Source organism: Mustela erminea, chromosome 1, assembly GCF_009829155.1.
Source record: "Mustela erminea isolate mMusErm1 chromosome 1, mMusErm1.Pri, whole genome shotgun sequence".
Lineage (NCBI taxonomy): Eukaryota > Metazoa > Chordata > Mammalia > Carnivora > Mustelidae > Mustela > Mustela erminea.
In genome coordinates, this window is record NC_045614.1 from 164,152,873 (window position 1) to 164,176,973 (window position 24,101).

The 24,101-nt window shown below is 41.2% G+C and overlaps 1 protein-coding gene across 1 annotated transcript in view; it reads left to right on the top strand.

Annotated features, from left to right (window-relative positions):
* Positions 1–2,436: 2,436 nt before the first annotated feature.
* The window catches only part of MORC1 (MORC family CW-type zinc finger 1), a 181,096-nt gene continuing 159,431 nt past the window's right edge, over positions 2,437–24,101 (top strand). Inside the window, exons 1-6 of the mRNA XM_032344363.1 lie at positions 2,437–2,498; positions 6,306–6,359; positions 8,982–9,016; positions 15,597–15,665; positions 19,253–19,343; positions 20,011–20,119. Coding sequence (XP_032200254.1) covers positions 2,437–2,498; positions 6,306–6,359; positions 8,982–9,016; positions 15,597–15,665; positions 19,253–19,343; positions 20,011–20,119 — 420 coding nt within the window. The remainder of the gene's footprint in view (positions 2,499–6,305; positions 6,360–8,981; positions 9,017–15,596; positions 15,666–19,252; positions 19,344–20,010; positions 20,120–24,101) is intronic.

Here is a 24,101-nt window from a genome sequence, read left to right on the forward strand (position 1 = left end):
AGTGTTGGAAAGCTGAAATGTCTAGTTAGGAAGAACTGAAGAGTCTCTTATCCCACACTGACTCTTTAAAAGCAGGATCAATCAAAAGATGAGCAGATGATGTTCTCATTTTTAAATTTCCCCTTCCTGTTATTTCCCCAATAGTTTGTATCATAAAATGATGTTAAAATGAATCTTGAGGCAGGATTGAGGGAGGTGGCTAAGATAAAGAATTCCAAAAGTATACTGGAAGAGGAGCAAGATTTACCTTTATGATTGGAGGGTGGCTAGGTGGAGTTGAAATTGTGAAGAGGAATGACTTTTGGGGGTTGTGTGCAATGACTCTCAGGTCTCTGTTTTAGCATATCTAACAGATTCCTCATGAATGCCTGCTATCCAGGCCAACCAGAAGCCTCTAGTGCTTTGGGGCTGGCTACTTACTGTAGGAGGGCTCCTCTCATATTATTAGAAGACCTGATTCTATGATAATCACACCCTTCCCTCTGGTAGAAATTAGATATTACAGCCTTTACTAATTACAGGCGAGTGGCCCCAGTGCCCTCCCAATAGTAAATTGCTTTGAGATAGCAGCTGGAAATTGGGGTAGTAAAATAAATCCAAAAGAGGCTTGTCAAGCTTTTCTTGTTCATAAAATGAAAATAAATATCATATGTCTGAAGTTCTATGGAAGGAGAAATTGGAAAGATAGCTCAAGTTGCTTAGTAAAGAGAATTTTCCTATCAAAATACCACCATGTCAGCCACTGTTAAAACAAAAATGCAATCAGGGAAATTACTTGAAATGTTTATGTTTACTTCCAGTTTTCAAATTAAAGTAGAGCATCATGTTCCTTTGGGTTGTCATTCAAATTCTCTCTTCCTCTCCTGATTCCTATAAATGTAGTAGCTGATAAACTACTTTCTTTAGAAGTAAAATGATTATCCCAAAACTGACTTTTTTTTTTTCTTTTCTGAGACCTCATTGCTTATATGATGCCTGGAAATCACAAACACATCTAGTTCAAGTTCTTTATTCAATAGACACTCATTTCTGATTTCAAAACTATCACAAAATCGCTGCCGAGTTCTATTGAACTAATTTAGTTTGCAAGTCATCTAGCCCTAGATTGAATGAATCTGAACACTTTTTAGAGGTTAACTAGGTTAACTCTAATTTCTCATCACTACCAGGACCATCCCAGAAAACATCTTTGACAGGTGCTATTTCATCTGGGGTTTCTGTGACTTGGAACTCAGTGCTTTGTGAGCAACAGCATTTGGACAGCTGGTGCTCATAGTTCTTCCTTACATTCACCCCCACCTCCTCATTCCCCTGAACCTTTACCTGCCCAGTTCTATCTTATAGAACAGTACAGAATGTCTGTTCTTTGAGCTGGGCCAGCATATAAAAGAGTTGACTATCAGCTGACAGGTGAGAAAGTTTCTCACAAACACAAGCCTCCACATCACAGCAAAGTCCAAATTCTGTTCTGACCACCTTTAGTCCTTCCTTTTTATCTCTGACTGATCTTTTCTTCCTTACTTCTTTGATGGGAGAGAACAGTTGCAACCCAAGAAACACAGGAAGGCAAGTTATGGGTTAGAACACAAACACCTCTGGTGCTGTGTAACAAACTAATGCAAGTAAAGGAAAACTACCCATTTTCCTCCTCTATAACCCCCAACCTCCAGACCCAGCCTCTTCAAATTCTTTGTGTGTGTGTGTGTGTGTGTGTGTGTGTGCGTGCGCGTGTGCTCAATCTTTCTCATCAAATTCTGATCCTAGCCTTGGGCTCCATTTCCCATCCGGGGAATGACAGAACAACTATGCGGGAAGGTTAAATAAATCTCAATGTGGAAAGAGAAGTCTAGCTCAGATGCCTCATTCTCAAGAATCTATTCAAGACAAGGAATAGACTTAACCTTGCCGGATACCCACGCCGACAGCCCAGGGTGAACTTCACCTTCCAACCGGCAGGGGGCGTGGGTGTTTGCAGAGCTGGTGTTTGTGCACAGCCCTGAGCGTGGGCGGAGGAGGGCGTGGGCAGGGAAGAAGACGTGGGCGGGGACCAGCACGTGGGCGGGGCAAGGGCTGGGTACAGCTGTCCCGCCACCCGTAGGCCGTGGTCCGTGTGTCTTAGGGCTGCGCTGGTCGAGTTCGAGGACATGGGTGACAAGTACGCTACTCTGCGGCGGGCTCAGCTGCATCTGGATTTCATCCACGCCAATTCGTGAGTGTCCGGTGAAGCCTGAACGAGGGAGGGTCCCACTAGTGGAGAAGAGTTTGGTCTGTCTCCTAGTGAAATACCCAATTTGACACACACACAAAAAAAGAATTTGGTATCATCGATTTATGGAAATTTTACTTAAAGTTTTTGTATTAAAAATAATGAAAAAGTAGACAAGATACCATTCTGGGCCAGATTATGATTATTTTTAGGGAGAATAACAAGCCAGTATGCTGGAGTTGGGGGCGGAGGTTGGGGGCGGGTGCTCGTGGAGAGTTTCAGAGTCCCCATGGTACTGAGCATGACACGGGGCTTAGTCTCAAGACCCTGAGATCGTGACCTGAGCATAATCAAGAGTCCCAACAACTAACCAACTGAGCCACCCAGGTGCCCCTGCTCCAGGCTAGGTTATAAACCTTTTTGTTGTTCTAAAATTAAGACCAGGTGGTAAGAAGTCCCCGCATTTAGCGAACTATTTAATTGGGGGCTAGCAGAACCCTAATTCTACCAACCTGGCCTATGGTTTTTGATTTCTCTGCCCAGTGCACTGATACTTTCAAGATTAAGTTTGCCCTCCAGAGAGTAATTTGTATTTATTGATTCCAGCCTTTGTCGTTGTGTCCTTGCAAAAACATAACCTCTCCCAGGATAGAATCCTCCCATTTTAGTTATTGCTAGAGCACTGGGCTTCTCTGTCAGGCCCAGGTGCCTTTTGCAGCCTCATCCGGTATTAATTTCAGATCCTTAGGTTCCCAGAGACAGATGACGGGGGCTTCCTGTTCCATCTGTCATCTCCAACACAGCACAGCCTAGCAGTGAGTGCTTTGGTCTTTGAGTAATCCGGAGTTACTAAAAGTACGGATTGATACAAGGGATTCACCAGGTTTGAAACCACAGAAAAGAAAGTGTAAAGAATGCCAGGCAAAGCCAGCCTTGCTGCTTGGGACAAGCATGTAATTTTTCTAGAAGACAAAGTAAAATAGGCAGTATTTGGCAGATGTTTACTTTTTTTTTTTAATCTTTTTAATCTAGAGAATAATTTCAAGCTGGAAAGGATAGAACAAATATTTAAAGGTTAACTGAGACTGAAGACAAATGACAAAATAGCAGTTTTGAGTCGAGTTTAAGAAAAGTTACTGGTGGAGCAGTGCTTGGGTGGCTCAGTCATTAAGCGTCTGCTTTCAGCTTAGGTCATGATCAAGGTCCTGGGATCAAGCCCTGCATCCAGCTCTGTGCTCTGTGAGAAGCCTGATTTCCTTCCCCCGCTCCCCTTGCTAGTGTTCCCTCTCCCCCTGTGGCTCTCTCTGTCAAATAAATAAATGAAATCTTAAAAAAAAAAAAAGAAAAAAAGGAAAAATTATGGGTGGGATGCTGGAAGGACTATGCATTTTATCTTAGGAAACCTGCTCAGCCTCAGTGTTGTGTAGTTACCACAGCTGTTATTCCCAGGGTACCTCCCATCCCGGGGTTCCCCCTTGCCTGTATCCCATTATCAGTTGGTGGCGCACTAACTTAGTAACAGAAGTGACAGCAGTCTGAAGGAATAACCAAAACATCAAATACAAATTGGCATTTTCTCAGCTTCACCAGAGAGATTTTTGTTTGTGAGTTCCCTCAGTAAGAGCAGGGGTGATTTTTTTTTTTTCTCTTCATTTCGCTCCCATATCCAATTCAACAGCAAATCCTCTTCACCATTTCTGTATGTCTCTGATTCATCCATTCCTCTGCATTGCCGCTGCCCTTGACTTCAGTCCAGACCAGCTGCTGTCTCCTTGGGGAGATAATCCATGTAGCCTCTAAACTGGGTTCTCTGTTTCCCATTCTTACTCCGATGGTCCATTTTTCCTGAGAGCTGCCAGAGTGAGATTTTTTATTTCTTAAAAAAGATTTTACTGGAGCGCCTGGGTGACTCAGTGGGTTAAAGGCTCTGCCTCCGGCTTGGGTCATGATCCCAGGGTCCTGGGATGGAGCCCTGCATTGGGCTCTCTGCTCAGCGGAGAACCTGCTTCCTCCTCTCTCTCTCTCTCTGCCTGCCTCTCTGCCTACTTGTGATCTCTGTCTGTCAAATAAATAAAATCTTAAAAAAAAAAAAAGATTTTACTTATTAGAACACTAGTGAAGGAGGGGCTGTGGGAGAAGCAGACTCCCCGCTGAACAGGGAGCTTCCCAGGGAGCTTCCCAAAATCATAACCTGAGCCAAAGGCAGACGCTTCACCTACTGAGCCACCCAGGCTTCCCCCGCAGAGTGAGATTTTAAAGAAGTAAATCAGATATGTCACTCTTCTTAAAACATGACCACGGTTTCCAGTCACATGTAGGGGAAGTACAAGCTCCTAAGCATGGCGTAGAAGGCTGGGCTTGACCGGCCACCCTGTATCTCCTCATCGTCACCCTGTTTTGCCATAGCCAGAGCCTCCTGGCCTCCTCTTCCTGCATCCGTGTCCTTGCAGATGCTTCTCTTGCTGCAGAGTTTCCTCTCTGGCTCTGCAAGGGACTGAGTTCTCCTCAGCCTTCAGGGCTCAGCTTAAATGTCTTCTATGAAGAGAGGCTCTCCTTGACCACCGTGTCCTCTGCTTACCATTACTCTTCCCCATCACCCTTTCCTCGTGGTATCTAATCGTGATCTGTTATATCATCTCTATGTCTGTTTACTTGTATGTTTTTCATATCCCCCCACTGGCTTGAGTCCCAAGATGGTGAAGACCTTGTTGGTCCGCATTAGCACATGGCGAGCAGTGTGTTAAAATCTCTTGAGTGAAATAGAACAGAAACTTCTATGGCACTTCTTGGTCAGAATGACCCCGGTTACTTTCCTAAGGTATTGTTTGTATGTTGAGTTTTTATATATTAAATCATGTATTTTGAATTCACTAGTAAGTCCTATGGTTTCAAGTGCTCCTTTTGTAAAGCATGTAACCTTCACTTTTTCTCTATTTTAGGTTTTTATACTCTAGATTTCTTTTGAGTGAAGGCCATCTTTTCACAGCAGTTGTATTTATTTTTTTTTTAATTACAAACTTGAGAGATCCCACATCAGCATGTGTTTAAAGTTTAAAATTCCCCCAAAATGGAGGAGTAAATGGTTGGTGCAGTCAGTTAAGCGTCAAACTCTTGATTTTGGCTCAGGTTGTGATCTCGGGGTCCTGGGATCCAGCCCCCACTTGGGCTTCCTGCTCAGTCCGCTTGAGGATTCTTTCTCTCCCTCTGCCCCTCCCCCGCTCACTAGAGTATGCTCTTTCTCTGTAAAATAAATAAATCAATCTTAAAAATGAAATACACTTTTGGCTAATGTGTTGTCTTGTGGCCTAAGGTTTTTGGAATCTCAGAGACATTGCCGATGATCTTTCTTCCGTACAAATGAGCAGATGTTTTTTGATCAGTGGGTCTTTCCTGCTTCTGCTACCCGTTTACTAAATATAAAAAAGAAAATTGCAGACTGAATCTTCCCTTAATGCTGTGATAGAGTTGCTGACTGAAATATCTACATCAGGAAATGAAAAGCAAGTGTGGGCCCCCACAGGCAGCTACTAATGATGGCTGTCTACTGTGCTCTGTTACCCGGGACCTAGCGTGAGGGGTACAGGGAAGAATGACCACGGGTATTTGAGAGGAGAAAAGGGCCTTCAGAAAAATATGAAGAGAGGATTAGTGGCACAAACAGGGGTCCCCTGCCAGTGACTGTGTCTGCGGATGGAGCCTTAAGGCCTTCTAGTGTGCCAAGATTTTGATCAAGATCTTTCAGAAATAATTTGACCTTAAATAATATAATTTTAATGACAGGTTCTCCAAAAAAACTTGAATAAATGCTTATGAAGCAATTTGAAAACATCAGAATTTGCTGTAAGTACAGTAAGGTCCTTGAAGTCTCTGTTTTATTAGAAACAAACAAGCTATTTTGGCAATCGTGTTCTTAGCCTTGGCTTTGTAATAGACCGCATCTACTTCAGAATCTTTACTGTGCTGAGAAAGTTGTTTCTAGAATAAGTCCTTAATTGATTACCTGTCCTGAGCCGGAGAAGGTTTGTCTGCATGTATCCTGAAGCTTTTATGCTCATTACAGAGTTGGTTTAACTTTTGGCTTTCCCTCTTTCTTCATCAGCACCACGCACAGTTTCCTTTTTGGAGCGCTGGCCGAATTGCTGGACAATGCAAGGTAAAGCTCATCTGTAAACCACCCCTATGTGGTAGAAGGAGATTGGCAAAGAAAAATTGACTTCAGACCCAGGGGAGTGAGAGAAATGTAGTCAATAAAACAATTCTCAGAGCAGCATCTGTAAACTGTCAGGCCTCTAACCAAGTCTAGCCTGTTTCCTGTTTGACTCAGGGTGAGTTTGTATGGGAATTATAAAGAAAAAGAAGCAAAGAAGGGATTGCTTATAAAGTTTAAGAAACAGGAGGTTCCACACAAGAAATCTGCATCCCCTGCCTTCACCCCTCACCTCCCTCCTGCTTTTTCTTTAAAGATTAGAAGTAGCAGCCCCAAGGTTGGTCACTGGGCTCAGGTGGCATAGCCCATGTGATGCGCTCTTGGGACTAACTAGTCTGTGCCTTCAGTGCTGGTGTTCCCAGTGGTCCCCATAGCCAGCCTGGACAAACCAGTTCCTCTGTCTTCAGCAGACACTGGAGTTTGCCAAGGTTGCTCAGATGCTTATAATTGATATCACATGAAGCTCTTTCATAGACTTACTCAAGATGCTTAGTTGTTCTCATGAAGAAGGTCTTCATGAAGTTCCTGTGTTATTCTAAGAAATTAGTTTATATCATTTTATTTAAGAGTTTTGTGGTTTCCTGTGGTTGTCAAAATTAAAACTGGAGGATATTAAAACAATATTGTAGACATCAGGCAAAAAACGTGCCAGTATAGGAAGAGATGGTTGGTAGCCTCTTCCTGATATGAGAGCTGATCAGAGTACTGATCAGTACTAGGGTTAAACTATAAAGCTTACTATAAAATTTATTTAAAAGATATTTTATTGGAGTGCCTGGGTGGCTTCTGCCTTCTACTCAGGTCATGATCCCAGGGTCCTGGGATCGAGCCCCGCATCAGAATTCCTGCCTGCTTTGCGGGGAGGCCTGCTTCTCCCTCTCCCACTCTCCCTGCTTGTGTTCCCTCTCACGCTGTAATAAATAAATTCTTTAAAAAAAAATACTTATTTGACCAAGAGAGGTAGAGCACAAGCAGAGGGAGTGGCACATAGAGGGAGAGGGAGAAGGAGGCTCCCTCTTGAGCAGGGAGCCCGATGCAGGATTTGATCCCAGGACCCTGGGACCATGACTTAAGCCCAAGGCAGTCGCTTAACTAACTGAGTTATGCAGGTACCCCTATAAAATGTCTTAATATGCTGTAGAGGTGAATGATTTTTCTGTCTTATTCCATGGAATTTTTCTATGAAGAAACTCCTTCTTTGAAAAACTTCCATTTCAGGGCAGCAGTGGCATTTACTGAGCACCTATCATGTGCATGGTGTTTTATATAAAGTATAATTATATAATGGAGATGATGATACTCTTGTGTCATGGGATTGTGGTAAGGATTAGGAGAGGCTTAAAAATACTTGATTCAGTGCTTACTTGAGCCACAGAAAACGCTCCAAGAAATGGCAGTAGTGCCTCCCGAATTTCCATAAAGGAAGAGCTTATAAAAGCAATTGGCTAGAGGAAGGAGCTAAGTTGACTAAGGCCAACTTTGAAGGCTTGTAGAACAAGCCGTTGTACCTACTCAGACTTACCTGGTATAGTTTGGGGTTAGAATTGATGGAAGTTTTGGGAGAGCCTCAAATTTCCCGGTTAGAGTCCCAGCGGTTGTTACTACTCTGAGCTTCCCTTACTCAACCCCTCTACTGCTGCATCAGCTAAGACCGCTGTCCTCATTGTCTTCACCCCTCACACTGAACCCAGGCTCTTTTGGCTCTTGTTCTTTTTCTTCTGAGATTTCTTCTTAAAAAAATAATTTAAGAAAATACACAATATCTATGAGCTGTAGAAAACTGAGAAAATAATAAGAAAAAGAAAGTCATCAGTAATCTCATTACATGACAGGGGAGGTGTCATGTTTCAGAAGCATGTCATGTGTCATGCTTCTCTGTAAAAGACCAGAAAGTAAATATTTCTCCCTGTGCAGGCTGTGTGTTCCCTGTTGAAACTACTCAACTTTGCCATTGTGCTGTGAAGGCCACCTAGGCAATATGTAAATGAATGGACATGATTGTGTTCCAATAAAACTTTATTTACAAAAACAGTTAGTGGGCCCCATTTGGCTTTTGGACCATAATTTGCCAGCCTCCAATCTAGAGAAAACCACTGTTTTGATTTATTTCCTTACATATATGGACATGCATATCATATACATTCTTCAAAAACATATGTGATCACAGGGTACATATTAGTAATTTGCTTTTTCTTATCATTTTTGGGGAACTAAAATATAACATGAAAATCTGTCTGCAATTTATGGATTATTATCCAACTAGGTTTTTTTTAAATATTCATATCCATTTTTGGTGAGCTTTTGTGTAACTACCATTAAATTCCATCTATTCTTTCAAATTTCCAAGTTTCAGGTTTTGTAACATTCTCAAATTATGAGTGATCATAGGTCTTAGTACATAAATGTAGAGTGAAACATTTTAGTAATTGTTTTGAAGCAATTTAAGTGGATTTCTCTATTATTTGCTATCCGACAATAGGTTATACATCACGTAAGCAATTCAGATTAATGTAATTTTTTAAAACATAATTTCGTATTGAAGCAGTGATATTTTTATATTGTTTCCAGAGATGCAGGGGCTGCAAGACTTGATGTATTTTCAGGTGAGTGTTTTTGTTTTCTTTTTTTCCCCTTCTAATGGAAAAGCTTGTAGTTATTTTGCTTTTATTTTATTTCATGAAATCAAAGCACTTTTTATAGATTTCTAATGTAATTTAAGTGCTTTGTAAGTACAGTGACCCTATGGGGAGCCAGGTTGAGAAAAGTATACTCTGAGAGTGGAATTGTTCACTTGTTAGGGGACCCATTTACAAAATTAGATCTTCTAGGGTTTTGTGAAAGTATCAGAGTGATGTGGAACAGTCAATTTGCCTGCCACAAGAAAACAGTTTTATTTTAAAAAGCACATTAACTTAATGGTTATCCATAATTAAATATACATCATTCTCAACTTACCACAGTTTTAAAATGTGTAAGTGAATGTGAAGCATGAATGTTTGAGGGCTCTAAAATTCAAGCAAGGTGTGTTTTCTTCCCTGACTTCATTTTTAGTCATCAAATACTTATTGTACTTAATAGTTCATTTCATTAGAATATGATGCAGATGAATTTAGGTTCTGAGATCCAGTCTTGTATTAAGTACTGCCTGGGTAAATGTCTGCAGTGTTAAAACTGATCCCCAATCCTGATTCTGTCAGCTCTCCTGTAAACATTGGCTGTTGGTCACAGGCAAGAATATATGGTCCATGATGTCAATCTGTATTTATAATGAAAAAGCAGCGCAGTTCAAATCAGTTTTTTGTGTTAAGTGTTTAAGATCCTGTGGGGCACCTGGATGGCTTAGTTGGTGCAGCATCCAACTCTTGATCTCAAGTCTTGATTTCAGAGTTGTGAGTTCAAGCCCCACATTCGGCGTGAAGCATACTAAAAAGAAAAAAGAAAAATGAAATCCCGTGTTAAGTGGGTGCTTCTGGTTCATGAGGCAGAGAGACATGGACATCTTGAGACATCTGAGAAAACATAATAAATGAACGCTCTTCTTCCCTTTCTACTCTTAAGGTTCTGAAAAGTTTGAGAAGGTCAAGAGGGTCAGTCTTTATTATTTATTCAAAAATGCTAGTCAGTCTTTATTGTTCAAAAGTGGAGGTTAGCGTGAGAAATCCAACGGATTTGCTGGTCATACCCCAGAATCAGATACTTGCCCGACCTGTGGAGTCAGGCTTCCCCTCAACACTGGTCCGCTTGGAGTGAGCCGAGCAGAGCTCATGCACTCTGCAGGCAGCTCATTCCCAGGAGGGAACATGAGAGCTGGAGAGATCTGAACTGAGCCTCCCTAGATGATTCTTCCCTAGGTTACCAGTCAGATGAGTGAGAAGTGAGTCAAGGGACAGAGAAGGGCACCTGTACTAATATTAATGTCACTCCATTTCACATGGAAGGAAATACCAGTAGTGGTGAAAAAGTGGTCTTCCCTTATATATCTATCCCCTTAGGTAGTATAAGATAGAATAAGTGCTTCTTGCCCAGGAGAGGCTCAAAGTATGGTAGGAACACAAAGAAAGAATACCTCATATTAAAGAGCAAGGGCCTAACATATAGATGTAGTTTTTGTCAAGTAGTGTTTGGAAAAAAAAAAAAAAAAGAATATCCCTGTCTGAGAAATTATTGTGAGAAAGAGAATGGAAGTAGATCGTTTTAGAGATTCATTGATTCAATAACAGTTTATTGAGTGTCTGTCATGAATGAACCAGGTGCTAGGGATAGAGCACAGAGCCACATGTGTGACTAAATACGTGTTGTCAGGGATGTGTGTTCTCATGAGGGGGAGAGAGACAGTAAGGAAGTGAACAAATGATACACCAGGCAATGAAAAGTGCTAAAAGGAAAAAGAAAGTGGGAGAAGAGAACCAAGAGCAATGGGCAGGGTGTACTATTTTTCATGATGTGAACAGGGTGAGTTTCTCTAACCAGGTGGTGTCTGGTCAAAGACCTGAATGAGGTGAGGGAGCGAACTGTGTAGGTATTTGGAGAAAAAACAGTCAGAAAACAAGGAGTAGGCCAGGATGATAAAGCTAATTGTTAGAGCCAAAGAGATGAGCACCTTCAATGCCATGCTAAGGTTTCTTTCTATAGACGGTGACTGCTGAAGAATTTTGAGCAATATCATTTGGCAAATTAGAAATGTGCCCTTTTCAAAGAAAGTTACTCCAGCCATAGCATGCAGGGTGATCCTTAGAAGTGTCAATGATGGGTATGCAGGGGTGTGGAAATGACCTATGGAAGATTTCGTGAGAATTGGAACTAAGGAAGTGGTCCTAGAAATGGAGAAGGAGAAAAGATTTAAGCTGCATTTCATTCACAGCACACACGCATATATTTTTGAAGATACTGTTTATTTGTGTAAGAGAGAGCACATGAGAGAGTGAGCATGAGGTCGGGGGAAGGAAGGGGCAGAGGGAAAGGGGGAAGAAGGCTCCCCACTGAGCAGGGAGCCTGATTTGGGTTTGATCCCAGGACTCCGGGGTCATGACCTGAGGTGAAGGCAGAAGCTTGACTGACTGAGCCACCCAGGTGCCCCCAGAGCTCACATATTATTGATGAGGGGTTGAAGGGTTGAGAAGAATGATCCAGAATCACAAAGCACAACAAATATCATTGGAATTCACATGTTATGTTCTTTTAGGTTTGTAGCAGAACACCAGCAGGGCATGGCTGTACTCATTTCCCCAATTTTCTCTAGCAATTGGCATGCGCGCGCGCGCATACACACACACACACACACACACACACACACACACACACACAGTCTTTGCCATTTGACTTCAGAATGGCACTTCTTTATTTAGGTTATGTGTTTTGTGAAAAACTGAACTTACGGTTTTTGGTTTTAAATTACCTATTCATAAAAAAGTACCTATTCATGTTATAAAATTTTTTATTGCTGCAAATCACAATATGGCTATCAACTTAGCAAATCGATTTTTTAAAAAAAGTAATAAGCCAGGGTCAGGGCTTATACAGCAATAGATAGAATTGATATGGGGATAATTAATTAATCTAAGCATTGAGCCAGTCTTCAGATTATTTACTGAAATCCCTGAATTACTTTTCAGCCTTTTTTTTAAAGATTTTGTTTATTTATTTGACAGATCACAAGTAGGCAGAGAGGCAGGCAGAGAGAGAGAAGAGGAAGCAGGCTCCCTGCAGGGAGCCCGATGTGGGGCTTGATCCCAGGACCCTGGGATCATGACCTAAGCCCAAGGCAGAGGCTTAACCCACTGAGCCACAAAGGTGCCCCTACTTTTCTATCTTAAGTTTTCTTCAGGTAACTTGAGGGAGGACCATAAAGTTCAAACTAAACATGTTTGGCCATTGTTGTTTATCTGTTCATATGTATTGGTTCTAGTAAATGTGGATTTGCAGTTAAAATTTTTTTTAAGTGCTTAGCAAGTGGCAGGCACTAGGTTAAGTGTTAAGCATGCAGTGCCTGCTCTTAAGAAAGACCCCATCCTAGCATGGGGGTCTGTAGAAAATACGCTGTATATCTTCACTTTCATGGGTGGAGGGCCCTTAGCTTGTACCGTACCTCTGAGGCTACTGTGTTTTAAAAAGTAAGAGCCAACAGTTTGAAAGATAAAGAGATACATAAGAAAGTGGGGAACACAAACTACAAAGAAAATGTTCACTGTGGGCTCCTGTGATGTGTGGGAATGAGGAAGTTGTCCTAGAAGGAACCTTACTGGATCTAAAGATCTATAGGGGAAATAGGCTTCCACCTGGTGAATCAGGGGCAGAAAGGGAAAATGGGGAGCATATGCAGGGGCTTGAATTTGGAGAGAACATAGAACACCGATGGAGTTGCAAAAATGTTTGTGATGCTCAAGGTTAGTTAAGGAGAATATTTGCGTGGAAGTGGAAGTTTGCAGTATGGGTGTGGGGAGGGAATGACAAGAGGTGAGCTTGGAGAGTGTAATTGTTAGGGTTCTACAGAGAAACAGAATCTGTACGAGATAGCTACATGGACAGACAGGTAGACAGATAGATGGACAGATCTGATCTGTCTCCCTCCACTGTAGATATGTACGTGTGTTGCTATATTGATATATAACTGTATCTGTCTACATCTATAGCTATTGATAGAGTGTCTGGGGAGGGTGAGAAGGAGAGATTTTAAGGAATTGACTCAGGATTGTGGGATGGGGGCCGGCACACCTGAAATCTGTGGGGCAGCTGGCAAGTTGGAAATCCAGCTAAGAGTTTGTGTTGCATTCTCAAGTTCTTCATCTTCAGGGTAGGCCAGCAGCCTAGAAACTCAAGCGCAATTTCTGTGTTGCAGTCCTGATGCAGAAAATTGCTTCTTTGAAGAACTTCAATCTTTGCCTTTAAGGCCTTCAACTGATTGGATGAGGCTCACCCATATTATGGAAGTTATTTGCTTTATTAAAGTCAACTGATTGTAAATGTTAATTATATCCACAAATGTTTTCAGAGCAATATCTAGACTAAAGTCTGACCAAACAGCGGGGTACCAGAGCTTAACCAAGTTGACACATAAAATTAATTGTGAAATGCATACTGGTCTGCATTCTGCTTTTAGCAGGAACAAGGAGTGAGGCAGCTGTTGCTGTAATTCAGAAGGCAGATGATGGTTTTCTGAGCTAGGACAGTGTCATGGTGATGGAGAATGTGCTCAAACTTGAAAGGCATTAGGGGGGTGAAATTGAGAATACATGGCAATCCTGAGGTTTAGACTTGGGGAGCTGAAGCCTAATGGCAGAGTGGTGGACATTTATTGAACAGGAAACATCAGAAGGGGAAGTTAAGTCTGATGAGGGAGAAGGTGCTGGGGTGTGTTTTAGACATGCATATTTGACAGATAATGGAAATTTATCTAAAATGCTTAGCTTTAAGGAATTGAAATAAACACGACCAAGCTTCAGCATGGATAGTAGGGGAATATTACATTCTGAGGCTATGATTGTTTGTAGTTCCTCTCTTGGGTTTATAGAAAAAGTAAGCACTGTATATGTCTCTTGGGAATTTTGAGTCTTTCCCACCTTTGCACCAAAGAAATTCCCTTCTTTCTGCAAGTTCCTTACATGGGGACTTTATCCCAAGAGCTGCAAAATCTGTACAGAGCCACCTAAGGCTTGGATCAGGTGGTTCCTAGTGCTGATACACAGCAGGATAATTGGGGGAGATGTTTATTCCTGAGCCTCACCCAAGACCAGTTAATTCGGAGTATCTCCATGTGATTAAAATGTTCAGCCACAGTTGAGAACCACCTCACTGGCAAAGAACTCCACAAGAGTTCTTTGTTCCCTTTGTTGACTAGTGGGGTTTGCTCAGAGCAAAGTGGGGGAGGAATATTCTGATACATGAGTTGAGGTAAGCACTCCAGAGGACCAGGCAGAGAGAAGAACTGGGAAAACGAACTGGTAGGGAAGATCCAAAGTGCTTATAGACAGGAAGGGAAATAGTGGGGGTGGTAGGGAATTAGAAGTGGGCATGTGACGATAAAATTATGAACCTGGAAAGCTTAGGTATATGTTTTATGTATTTATTTACAGGTTATCTTGAACACTATTTGACTTTTGAAATGTTGATCAGGGGTGACCGTTGAACGTAGAACTGACTTAACAAATGTGCTACAACTGAATCATAGGTATAGAGTTAGCAAATCAGTGGCTGCCTGAGGTTGGTGTGGGGGGGATGGGCATGGAAGGAGGCAGAAGGGAGAGACTGTAGAGTGACCTGAGGAAACGTCTGAGGTGATGGGTATGTTCACTACCTTGATTGTGATGATGATTTCATGAGTATGTACATATGCCACAGTTCATCCCACTGTACACTTTACACATAGGCAGTGTTTTGGTGTGTAAGCTAGTTCTCAAGCTATTATCCAAAAAAAAAAAAAAAAAAGAGAGAGAGGGAGGGAGAGAAAGAGAGATGTGGTAGAAGTCATATATCCAAGTGTTTAAATTACTCTGAGCCAGATTGGCCAGATCACAAACTGAGCATTAAAATTAGTCTCATTAGTTTTCGTTACACCTTTCCATTTTTTTTTTAAACAAGAGATGACTTTCTGTTATCTTGATGATATCTCTTGATCACCACAATTGATTCCAAATAACCTGATCATTTAAAAAATTCAAAAGCTGTTTCAAGAGGCAAATATTTACTGCCACTAAAAGCACACAGAAATGCCTCTTATGGGAATTAACTACCGACAGGAGAGCCTGAGGAATTAAAGAAGAACAGCCTGGATTGGCTTTAGAATGAGTGCTTTGGTAGAAGGGCACAAAGGTGGATCAGTGGGAAGAGGGATCCTGGGGTCACATCACCATCTCCCTTTATTCCCACCCCCAGGGTGGAAAACATTTGAAGTTTAAAGGCTAGGCGGATTCCAGAGCAGGGCAAACCCCACTGTACACATAATTTATTAATGTTTAGATGTTTCATGATAATTTAAAGCCTTCTTGGTGCAGGACTGTCTTCCCCCTGCAGTGTCCTGTGAAACTATAGCTTGGACACCTTTCTGAGCGTCATCTTTGCACCCTCACTCTGTCACTCCGTGGCTGCCTTTGAGGGGGACAGATAATTATGTAAGCAGCATGACTTTCTGATGAACAAATTAAGGCCCATATTTATCAGTGATAACGAAGGAACTGCTTTCTCTTACAGTGGATAATGAAAAACTGCAGGGTGGATTCATGTTGTGCTTCCTGGATGATGGATGTGGTATGAATCCTGGTAAGTTAATTAACTGGCTGTTCGGGGAAACAGAAAACGCATCAAACAAATAAAAATAAATTGAGCTATCTATGCAAAAAAAAGGTATGGAGCTATTAAGGGAAAATAAACCCTAGACTTAACATATTGTTGAACTTTCTAGATTTAAATATTCCAGCTGACAGAGTAAATTAATTGTAATCATCTAAACCAAAACAAAAAGGGAGCGTAGATAAATACTGCAAGAAAGATGAAAAGCAGAAGGTGTGATTATGTGTGAGGAAAAACATCTGGGAATCCGTGGAAAAGGCGGGGTAACTGGATGGATTTGGAAGTTGTTTGAGCGCACCCTTCAGGTAGTGCTTGCAAGAGGCCTGAGGCAGTTTCCAGTACCTTCAGGCTGTTTTTAATTTTCTGCTTAACCTTGAGGAAGAGGTTACCTCTTCTTGTTTTTAGTGGTAGATTTTTTTTCTCGGTATGTTCAAAGGTTTAGTAGCTTCAGTCAGCTATTCTCACCGTAATGAATACATCTACAATTCTTTGCATGATTTTTCTTTTTCTTTTCTTTCTTTTTTTGGGGGGGAGTACCTTAAGGCTAACCAAAACACAACACACAGTGGGGGCACGATATCAGTTTACTATGAAATTGAAATGTTATTTCTTCTGATAAGAGTTTTGAGTCATTTGGGATAACTTATCCCTGAATTCTTATTTAATACTTGTCTATGTCCCACAAGACAGGGTGGTTGACTGCTAGGTTAAAAAACAAAAAATCGTGAGGGGAATTCAAGTAATAGGGAACAGTTCTGGTCTTTTCTACAGCAGTGGAAAGCATTCTTGTCATTTTTGGAAACTCAGAATACAAAGTAAAGCAGTTATCTTCTTGCTAGTCTCTGAAGTACTCTCTTGGTATGAATAGTCAGAGATTATTAGCAAGCTTAGAAAATGGCCAGATATCTTACTCAGGTCTCATTCTGACTTTATTGGGATAATTTTGATTTCTCCAGGTGATTTTGACTCAAGGTATTGTTGGTTTCTTTATTGTTTACAAGAAAGAAGAGAGTTTGTGAGAAAATCATGATGAAAAAAAGTTTTTTCACTTCTAGACTGACCGTTAAGTTCATTTTCCTAAATATCTAAATAACAGAATGTATGATATATTCTAAGTCACTTCCTTTAAAAAAAAAAAGAAAATAGAAAAAGAAGCAACTCCTTTTATAATATGGCCATGAGCAAAATGATGAAAACACAGAAAAGTGGCAAATGCTCATCTTCAGAAGGAACTCACACTTCAGTTGAAATATACAGGACTATTTTTAAAAGCCTGCTAGTGTTGAGAGAGCAATTCCTATTAATATCAATTGGAAATTGGGGCACCTGGGTGGCTCAGTTGGTTAAGCATCTGCCTTCTGCTTAGCTCGTGATCCCAGGGGCCAGGCATCTAGCTCCCTGTTCAGCAGGGAGTCTGCTTCTTCCTCTCCCTCTGCCCCTATGCCCCCTCCCACTCCTTGACCAGCTTGTGCTCAAGCTCTCTTTCAAATAAGTAAATAAAGTCTTTTAAAGAAAAACATTGATTGGAAATCAAGTAATAAGTTGGAAGGAAGAGTTTATCTGATGGCTGAAGATAGAAACTGTCTGTGGCCCAAACTGAGTTAAATCAACCTTAAGCCAGAGGGTAACTGAAGGAATTTTCACTCTTGGCTTCCAGTCTTCCCTATCATGGTCCATTCCTCACACAGCGATCCCAAGGGTATTTTCTTTTAATAAAAATGACCTCGCGGGGCGGGGGGGCGCCTGAGTGGCTCAGTGGTTTAAGCCTCTGCCTTTAGCTCAGGTCATGATCTTGGGATCCTGGGATCAAGCCCCGCATCGGGCTCTCTGCTCAGTGGGGAGCCTGCTCCCCCACCCCACTGCCTGCCTCTCTGCCTACTTGTGATCTCTATCAAATAGATAAATAAAATCTTTAAAAATAAAAAATAAATAAAATAAAAATGACCTCGGGGCACCAGGGTGGCTCAGTTGGTTAAGATTAAGCATCTGCCTTCAGCTCAGGTCATGATCCCCGGTTTCTGGGATTGAGCCCTGCATCAGGCTCCCACTCGCTCACTCTCTCTGTCAAATAAATAAATAAAATCATTAAAAAAAAGATATCTATAATACAAATTATCACCTCATATCCTTCCCCTGCTTAAAACCCTTGGTGGTTTTTCATTACTTTGGGATATAATTTATACTCCCCAGTAATGCTTCCAGTTTCTCACATTATTTAGCCTTTGTCCACCTCTTTGACCATTTCTCATGGCACTCACTCCCTTGCTTGTAACACTCCAGCCACAGCTGCTGGCCTGTGATTTGTAGCTCATCTCAGATGTCACCTCATGAAGGAAGCCTTCCCTGATCATTCTGTCTGAGGGCCACACCTCTCTTAATCCTCTATCACATTACCCTGGTTTTATTTTCTTCACTAACGTTCTTAGAAATTATCTTGTTTGTTTGTTTCTAATCTGCTTCTCCTACCATGACATAAAGTTGTGGTGGGAAGGGGTCATGTCAGTGTGCTTTGAAAACCACAGAATATGTTCTCTGACAGCCTTGGAGTATTATCCTTACAGTCGCATTCATCAGCTGTTTCACCTTGGACACGTTATGTATACTTTGAACTTGAATTTCCTCATCCATAACATGCAGATCATCATCACAGTATCTATTCTGTATGTTTATTATAAATGTTACATAGGCAATGCATGTAAAATATATGATACAGTCCCTAGCATATACCGAACAGTAAAGGAAGCTAATATTGTTATTATGGATACCCTCACTTAATACCCATCCCTTTATAAGAACACGTGATAAAATGTCCAGTTGGCTGCAGACAAGCAGAGTGTCTGCACATAGACTGACACTGGTCTTTGGCACACTTTCAGAGCACATATTCAGGTATGCCCATTGGGTGACCCGTTTCTATCCTTCCCTGTTTCTCTAGGGGCATTCTGGTTTCTGGAGGTATGTATATTTTGAAGTTCAGACAGTTCTTCTCTAGAATTCCAGAATGCTCTGGAGATATCTGGTAAATGACTCTGAGAGTCTGGAACAAGTGGCCTTTCATCCCCAGTGAGTGTCAGACCAGAAGCCATTCTGCCCTGCTCAGTCTTCCATGGAGCTGGCTAAGAGCCGAATTCATGGAAAATGATTAGTGGTATGGATAATTTTAACACTTAAAATTAATTGGCACTTATTAAGTGTATTGTGTTCAGAGTTTCACAAACAAATGATCACATTTGATCTATTTGTCTTCATCAACAACTCTATAATATCGGTCTTAGTACTTTTTTAGAGATGAGGAAATCAAGACTCAGAGTTTAAACCCTGTTTACCCACGGTCATGTGGCTAGGTCTGTTTGACCTCTTTCAATATATTACAGTTAAGATCCTGGTCAGAATGTGAAGCCTGTCTCTGGGCTCCACATGGAGCTGTACCTGGCCTGACCCAAGACATATGGGTTTGTCTTAATGTCCTGAGATACGTGTGACATCCTGACAACTGGACCTATGGCCAGTGTCAGTGACTTTTAATTTCTAACCACCTAAATGTCTGTCAATTATAGAGGAAGCTTCAGAAATCATTTACTTTGGAACATCCAAGAAACGGTCATCAGCCTTGAAGTTTATTGGACAATATGGTAATGGTCTCAAAAGGTAAGAGATTTTTTTTTTCCTTTAAAGCATGTATTATTGATACTAGGAACAAATTTAATTTAAAGGCAGTCTTACACAGAACGATCTAGGTTTGTAAAGCTTTAAAGATATATATAAACTGAAAGGTCCTATCTTCTTTTGGGATGTCCATACTGATAACTGACTTGGATCTTTACAACATTTGTAAATTTAATTCTCAAATAGGGGATGGATCATCTCTCAGGTGTGGTAGCAGAAGCCTTGAACTTCAGAGCTTCCTTGAATCTCTGTTCTTTTGTTTCTCAGAGTGTATGTTAGTTCAGGTGTAATATGTGTCCACAGCTTATTTTATTAGTCTGCCTCCATGGAAGGCGAGGACAAGAGTAAATTGTCACCCATTTGACTCCTGCTACGGGCACATGATTGTTCTTTTCTTGAGTCCTGGACAGCACCTTACTTCTAGTAGTCCTGTCTTAAGCAAGAGTGTAGAGCTGGATTGGTTTAAATCCATCTGCTGTACTTGGAGGAAAAAAAAAATCATTATTTACACCCTTTTGGTGATGGGTCAGCAAAACAGGGACATTACTTCTGTGAAAGAACAATTCATTATAGTGCAGTTTTGTGCCTGCCTCTTTCTTCTTTTCATTGTTCATGATGTAAACCAGTATGTTCTTGATTTTTAATATAGTGGATCCATGAGGATTGGGAAAGACTTTATTCTTTTTACCAAGAAGGAAGAAACAATGACATGCGTGTTTTTTTCTCAGACATTCTGTGAAAGAGAAGGTCTTACTGAGGTAAGAGTTGAGATTTTTCCTTTGGTTTCCATAGTAACAGTGTTTTTTCATTTACTATCTCAGGGTGAAGTCTACAGTGGTTCTTTTCTGATTATGATTTAGAAATTTAGGAATGTATTTGGGAAATGGAGAGAAGGTGGCTGGACGTTCTGGGCAGGTCAATAGAACCTGTCCTGTTGAGCAATCTTTTTTTTTTTTTTTTTTTTTTAAGGAATCTATGGGCACTTACTTTTCTTGGGTAGTATTTTTTAAAACAGATTTTATTTATTTATTAGAGAGTGTGAGCGTGAGCACAGTGGGGGGCAGAGGAAGAAGGGAAAGCAGGCTTCTTGCTGAGTAGGGAGCCTGATGCATGGCTCCATCCCTGAGATCATGACCTAAGCCAAATCCTATGCTTAACCAACTGAGCCACCCAGGTACCCCCCTGTTGACCCTTCTTGAGTGGCTTATTAACTCCTAGGCAGTTTTTAGAATGTTATTTTCATTATACATATACCCAAATCTCCCAGCATAAGAGGCTCCCTTTGGCACAGTGAGATTTTTGGAGGGAGCCTGCAAAACATTTCCCCTATTTATGCCATAAATGGGTTATCATTTTAATAATAACTTTTGGGGGCACCTGGGTGGCTTAGTGGGTAAAAGCCTCTGTCTTTGGCTCAGGTCATGATCTTAGGGTCCTGGGATCAAGCCCCGCAGTGGTCTCTCTGCTCAGCATGGAACCTGCTTCCTCCTCTTTCTCTGCCTGATTCTCTGCCTACTTGTGATCTTTGTCTGTCAAATAAATAAATTTTAAAAATCTTTAAAAAAATTAATAGAAAATAAAAAAAATAAATTTTGGATTAAAATACTTGGAATACAAAATCTAAAGAAAATGAGTGCAAAATGGACTTAAAACTGAAACCCCGGTGACCATAATTTCAACTCCATCTGATGACCTAACTATGCTTTATTAATTTGCAGTGTCTGAGCTTCGCTATTCAGAATGTCAGTGTAATTCAATACAGCAAATGCGGGTTAAGAAACTACCCAGCACTTCTACCCTGTGGAAGGTAGAATACCAGCAGGAGATCATCTGACCATCAAAGTGGTCACAAAATATAGGCAAACACATATGTGAATTGGACACATAACAAAATGAGGGTGTTTAAGAAGAATGGCGTTCAGCATACTCATGGATTTCTGCTGTTACAGAATTGTCAAAAGCAGGGGTATGGATGGAGAGATTAGAGAGCCTTGATTGGTCTACGAGGGTTTTATGGAGTGAGAACCACTTGCTGCTGGAAAGGCTGGTATACGGAGAGAAGTGTCATGCGCAACTCTCAGACCTGGACAGCAATATGGCGGTGGAAGGATGGTGGAACTGTGAGGTTGTTCCTAGGGATGCAGCATGCCCACGGGCCACAGTGGGGTCGGGTCAGAGAGGCAACATTTTGTAGGCAATAGGGAGTAGCTGAGTGGGAGATTGATAGAAGGAAAAGCAGTGGCTTAAGAATTGATGTTGCCGGGACGCCTGGGTGGCTCAGTTGGTTGGACGACTGCCTTCGGCTCAGGTCATGATCCCGGAGTCCTGGGATCGAGTCCCGCATCGGGCTCCCAGCTCCATGGGGAGTCTGCTTCTCCCTCTGACCTTCTCCTCGCTCATGCTCTCTCTCACTGTCTCTCTCTCTCAAATAAATAAAATCTTTAAAAAAAAAATAATTGATGTTGCCATTTATGTATGTAAAGGCATGGAAAATTGGGCCAAAGCTGAGGTTATAGCTCTCCTAAAATGGGCCATTTCCCCATTAAAAAAAAAAAAGGCAAAAAAATTAAAACCAGCACCCCCTTCCCATTTCTACTTCTACTTCCAACCAGGCAATCTCTTTCAACAATATTAGCTGATTTTTTTCAGTATTTTCCTGCATATTGCTGTGTAACATACTTATATTGCTACTTCTTGATTTCATGTATTATGTATTAACTGTTCATTATAAAAAGATTTCTATATTATTTCCTCTGTATCACACATACATATCTTTCCAATTTCCATCCTCAACATAGCTCCATTGTAAGTTTATGTACGCTAATGTTCAGTATTTACATTATAAGACTGTATAAACACTATTCACAACTATATCCTGTCATAAAGTGTTTTTTCCTTTTTCTGCACAATTCTTATTCTTCCTGGAATTAAAAATTGTCTGTTTCGTGTTCTGTGTACTTACTGCTGTCACTGAGTACTTGCTTGGTTTTCTGTCTTTATCACTATGTTAGTTCCAGTCTCCAGCTGTACTCTTCTCAGTCCCATCTTCCTGAAGACTGTGCTCTGGAGTCTTCTGTGCTACCCCTCACTCCTGGTGGTGTTCCGCTGTGCTCCTAGGACCTTCCCTTGCCAACACATCCTCCGTTAGCTTTCTTTCTTTTTTTTTTTTTTTTTTAAAGATTTTATTTGTTTATTTGACAGAGAGATATCACAAGTACGCAGAGAGACAGCCGGGGGGGGCGGCGGGGAAGCAGGCTCTCTGCTGAGCAGAGAGCCGGATGTGGGGCTCTATCCCAGGATGCTGAGAGATCATGACCTGAGCTGAAGGCAGAGGTTTAACCCACTGAGCCACCCAGGTGCCCCTCTCCATTAGCTTCCTTAACAAGGATGCATGAGAGGTCAAGTATTTTGAGGAAAAAACACTTTATGTGAAGACATGCATGAAAATATTTTTTTTTAAAGATTTTATTTTATTTATTTGACAGAGAGAGATCACAAGCAGGCAGAGAGGCAGGCAGAGAGAGAGGAGGAAGCAGGCTCCCCGCCAAGCAGAGAGCCCGATGCGGGGCCCGATCCCAGGACCCCGGGATCATGACCCAAGCCGAAGGCAGCGGCTTAACCCACTGAGCCACCCAGGCGCCCCAGCATGAAAATATTTTTATTCTACATGAGCACTCAATGGTAGTTTGGCTTGGTGTTATTTGTAGGTTGAAATGAATCTTCCTTCAGGAACTGGAAACCATTGATCCATTTTCATCTTATTTCCAGCATTGTCATTGAGAAGGCTGAAGCCATTTTAATTTCTGAGTCTCTTCTTATCCTCTATCTACTCTTTGAAGTCAGTAGAACTTCTTTTTGTCTACTCAGAACTACTCTTTGTCTCCAGTGTTCTGATTTAAGTATTTTGCCTTTGGATGGGTGTATTTGCATCCATTGTGCTGGTTGCTTACTGGACATTTTCAATTTGGAAATACGTGTCCTTCAGTTTGGGAATATTTTTCTGTAATGCTAATGATTTTCTTCCATTCATATTCTCTTTCTTTTTACAACTTCTCTTCTTAGCTCTTGGACATCTGGGACTGGTTCTTTGATTTTCTTATCTTTTCTCTCCTATTTTCTGTGTTTTATTTTCTGGGAGGTTTTCTATTTATTTATTTATTTTCAGCTTAACAGTATTCATTGTTTTTACACCAGACCCAGTGCTCCATGCAATATGTGCCCTCTCTGGGAGGTTTTCTAACATTTCTTCTTCCAGCCTTGTTAGAAATATTTTTCTGTAGTCATATTCTTCATTTCTAAGAAGTGTGTTAAAGTCTCTCAGTATTCTTTTTTAAAGACATATAGTTCTGTTTCATAGATACAGTAATTCCTTTTAGCACTCTGGGTTTCTTTCTTTCTTTTTAAATTTTTATTTATTTTTTAAAATTTCTTTTCAGTCTTCCAAGATTCACTGTTTATGCACCACAGCCAGTGCTCCATGCAATATGTGCCCTCCATAATACCCACCACCAGGCTCACCCAGCCTCCCACCCCATCCCCTCCAAAACCCTCAGTTTGTTTTTCAGCATCCACAGTCTCTCATGGATCATCTCCCCCTCCAATTTCCCTCAACTCCCTTCTCCTCTTCATCTTCCCATGTCCTCTGTCTTATTTCTTATGCTCCACAAATAAGCAAAGCCATATGATACTTGACACTCTCTGCTTGACTTATTTCACTTGGCATAATCTCTTCCAGTCCTG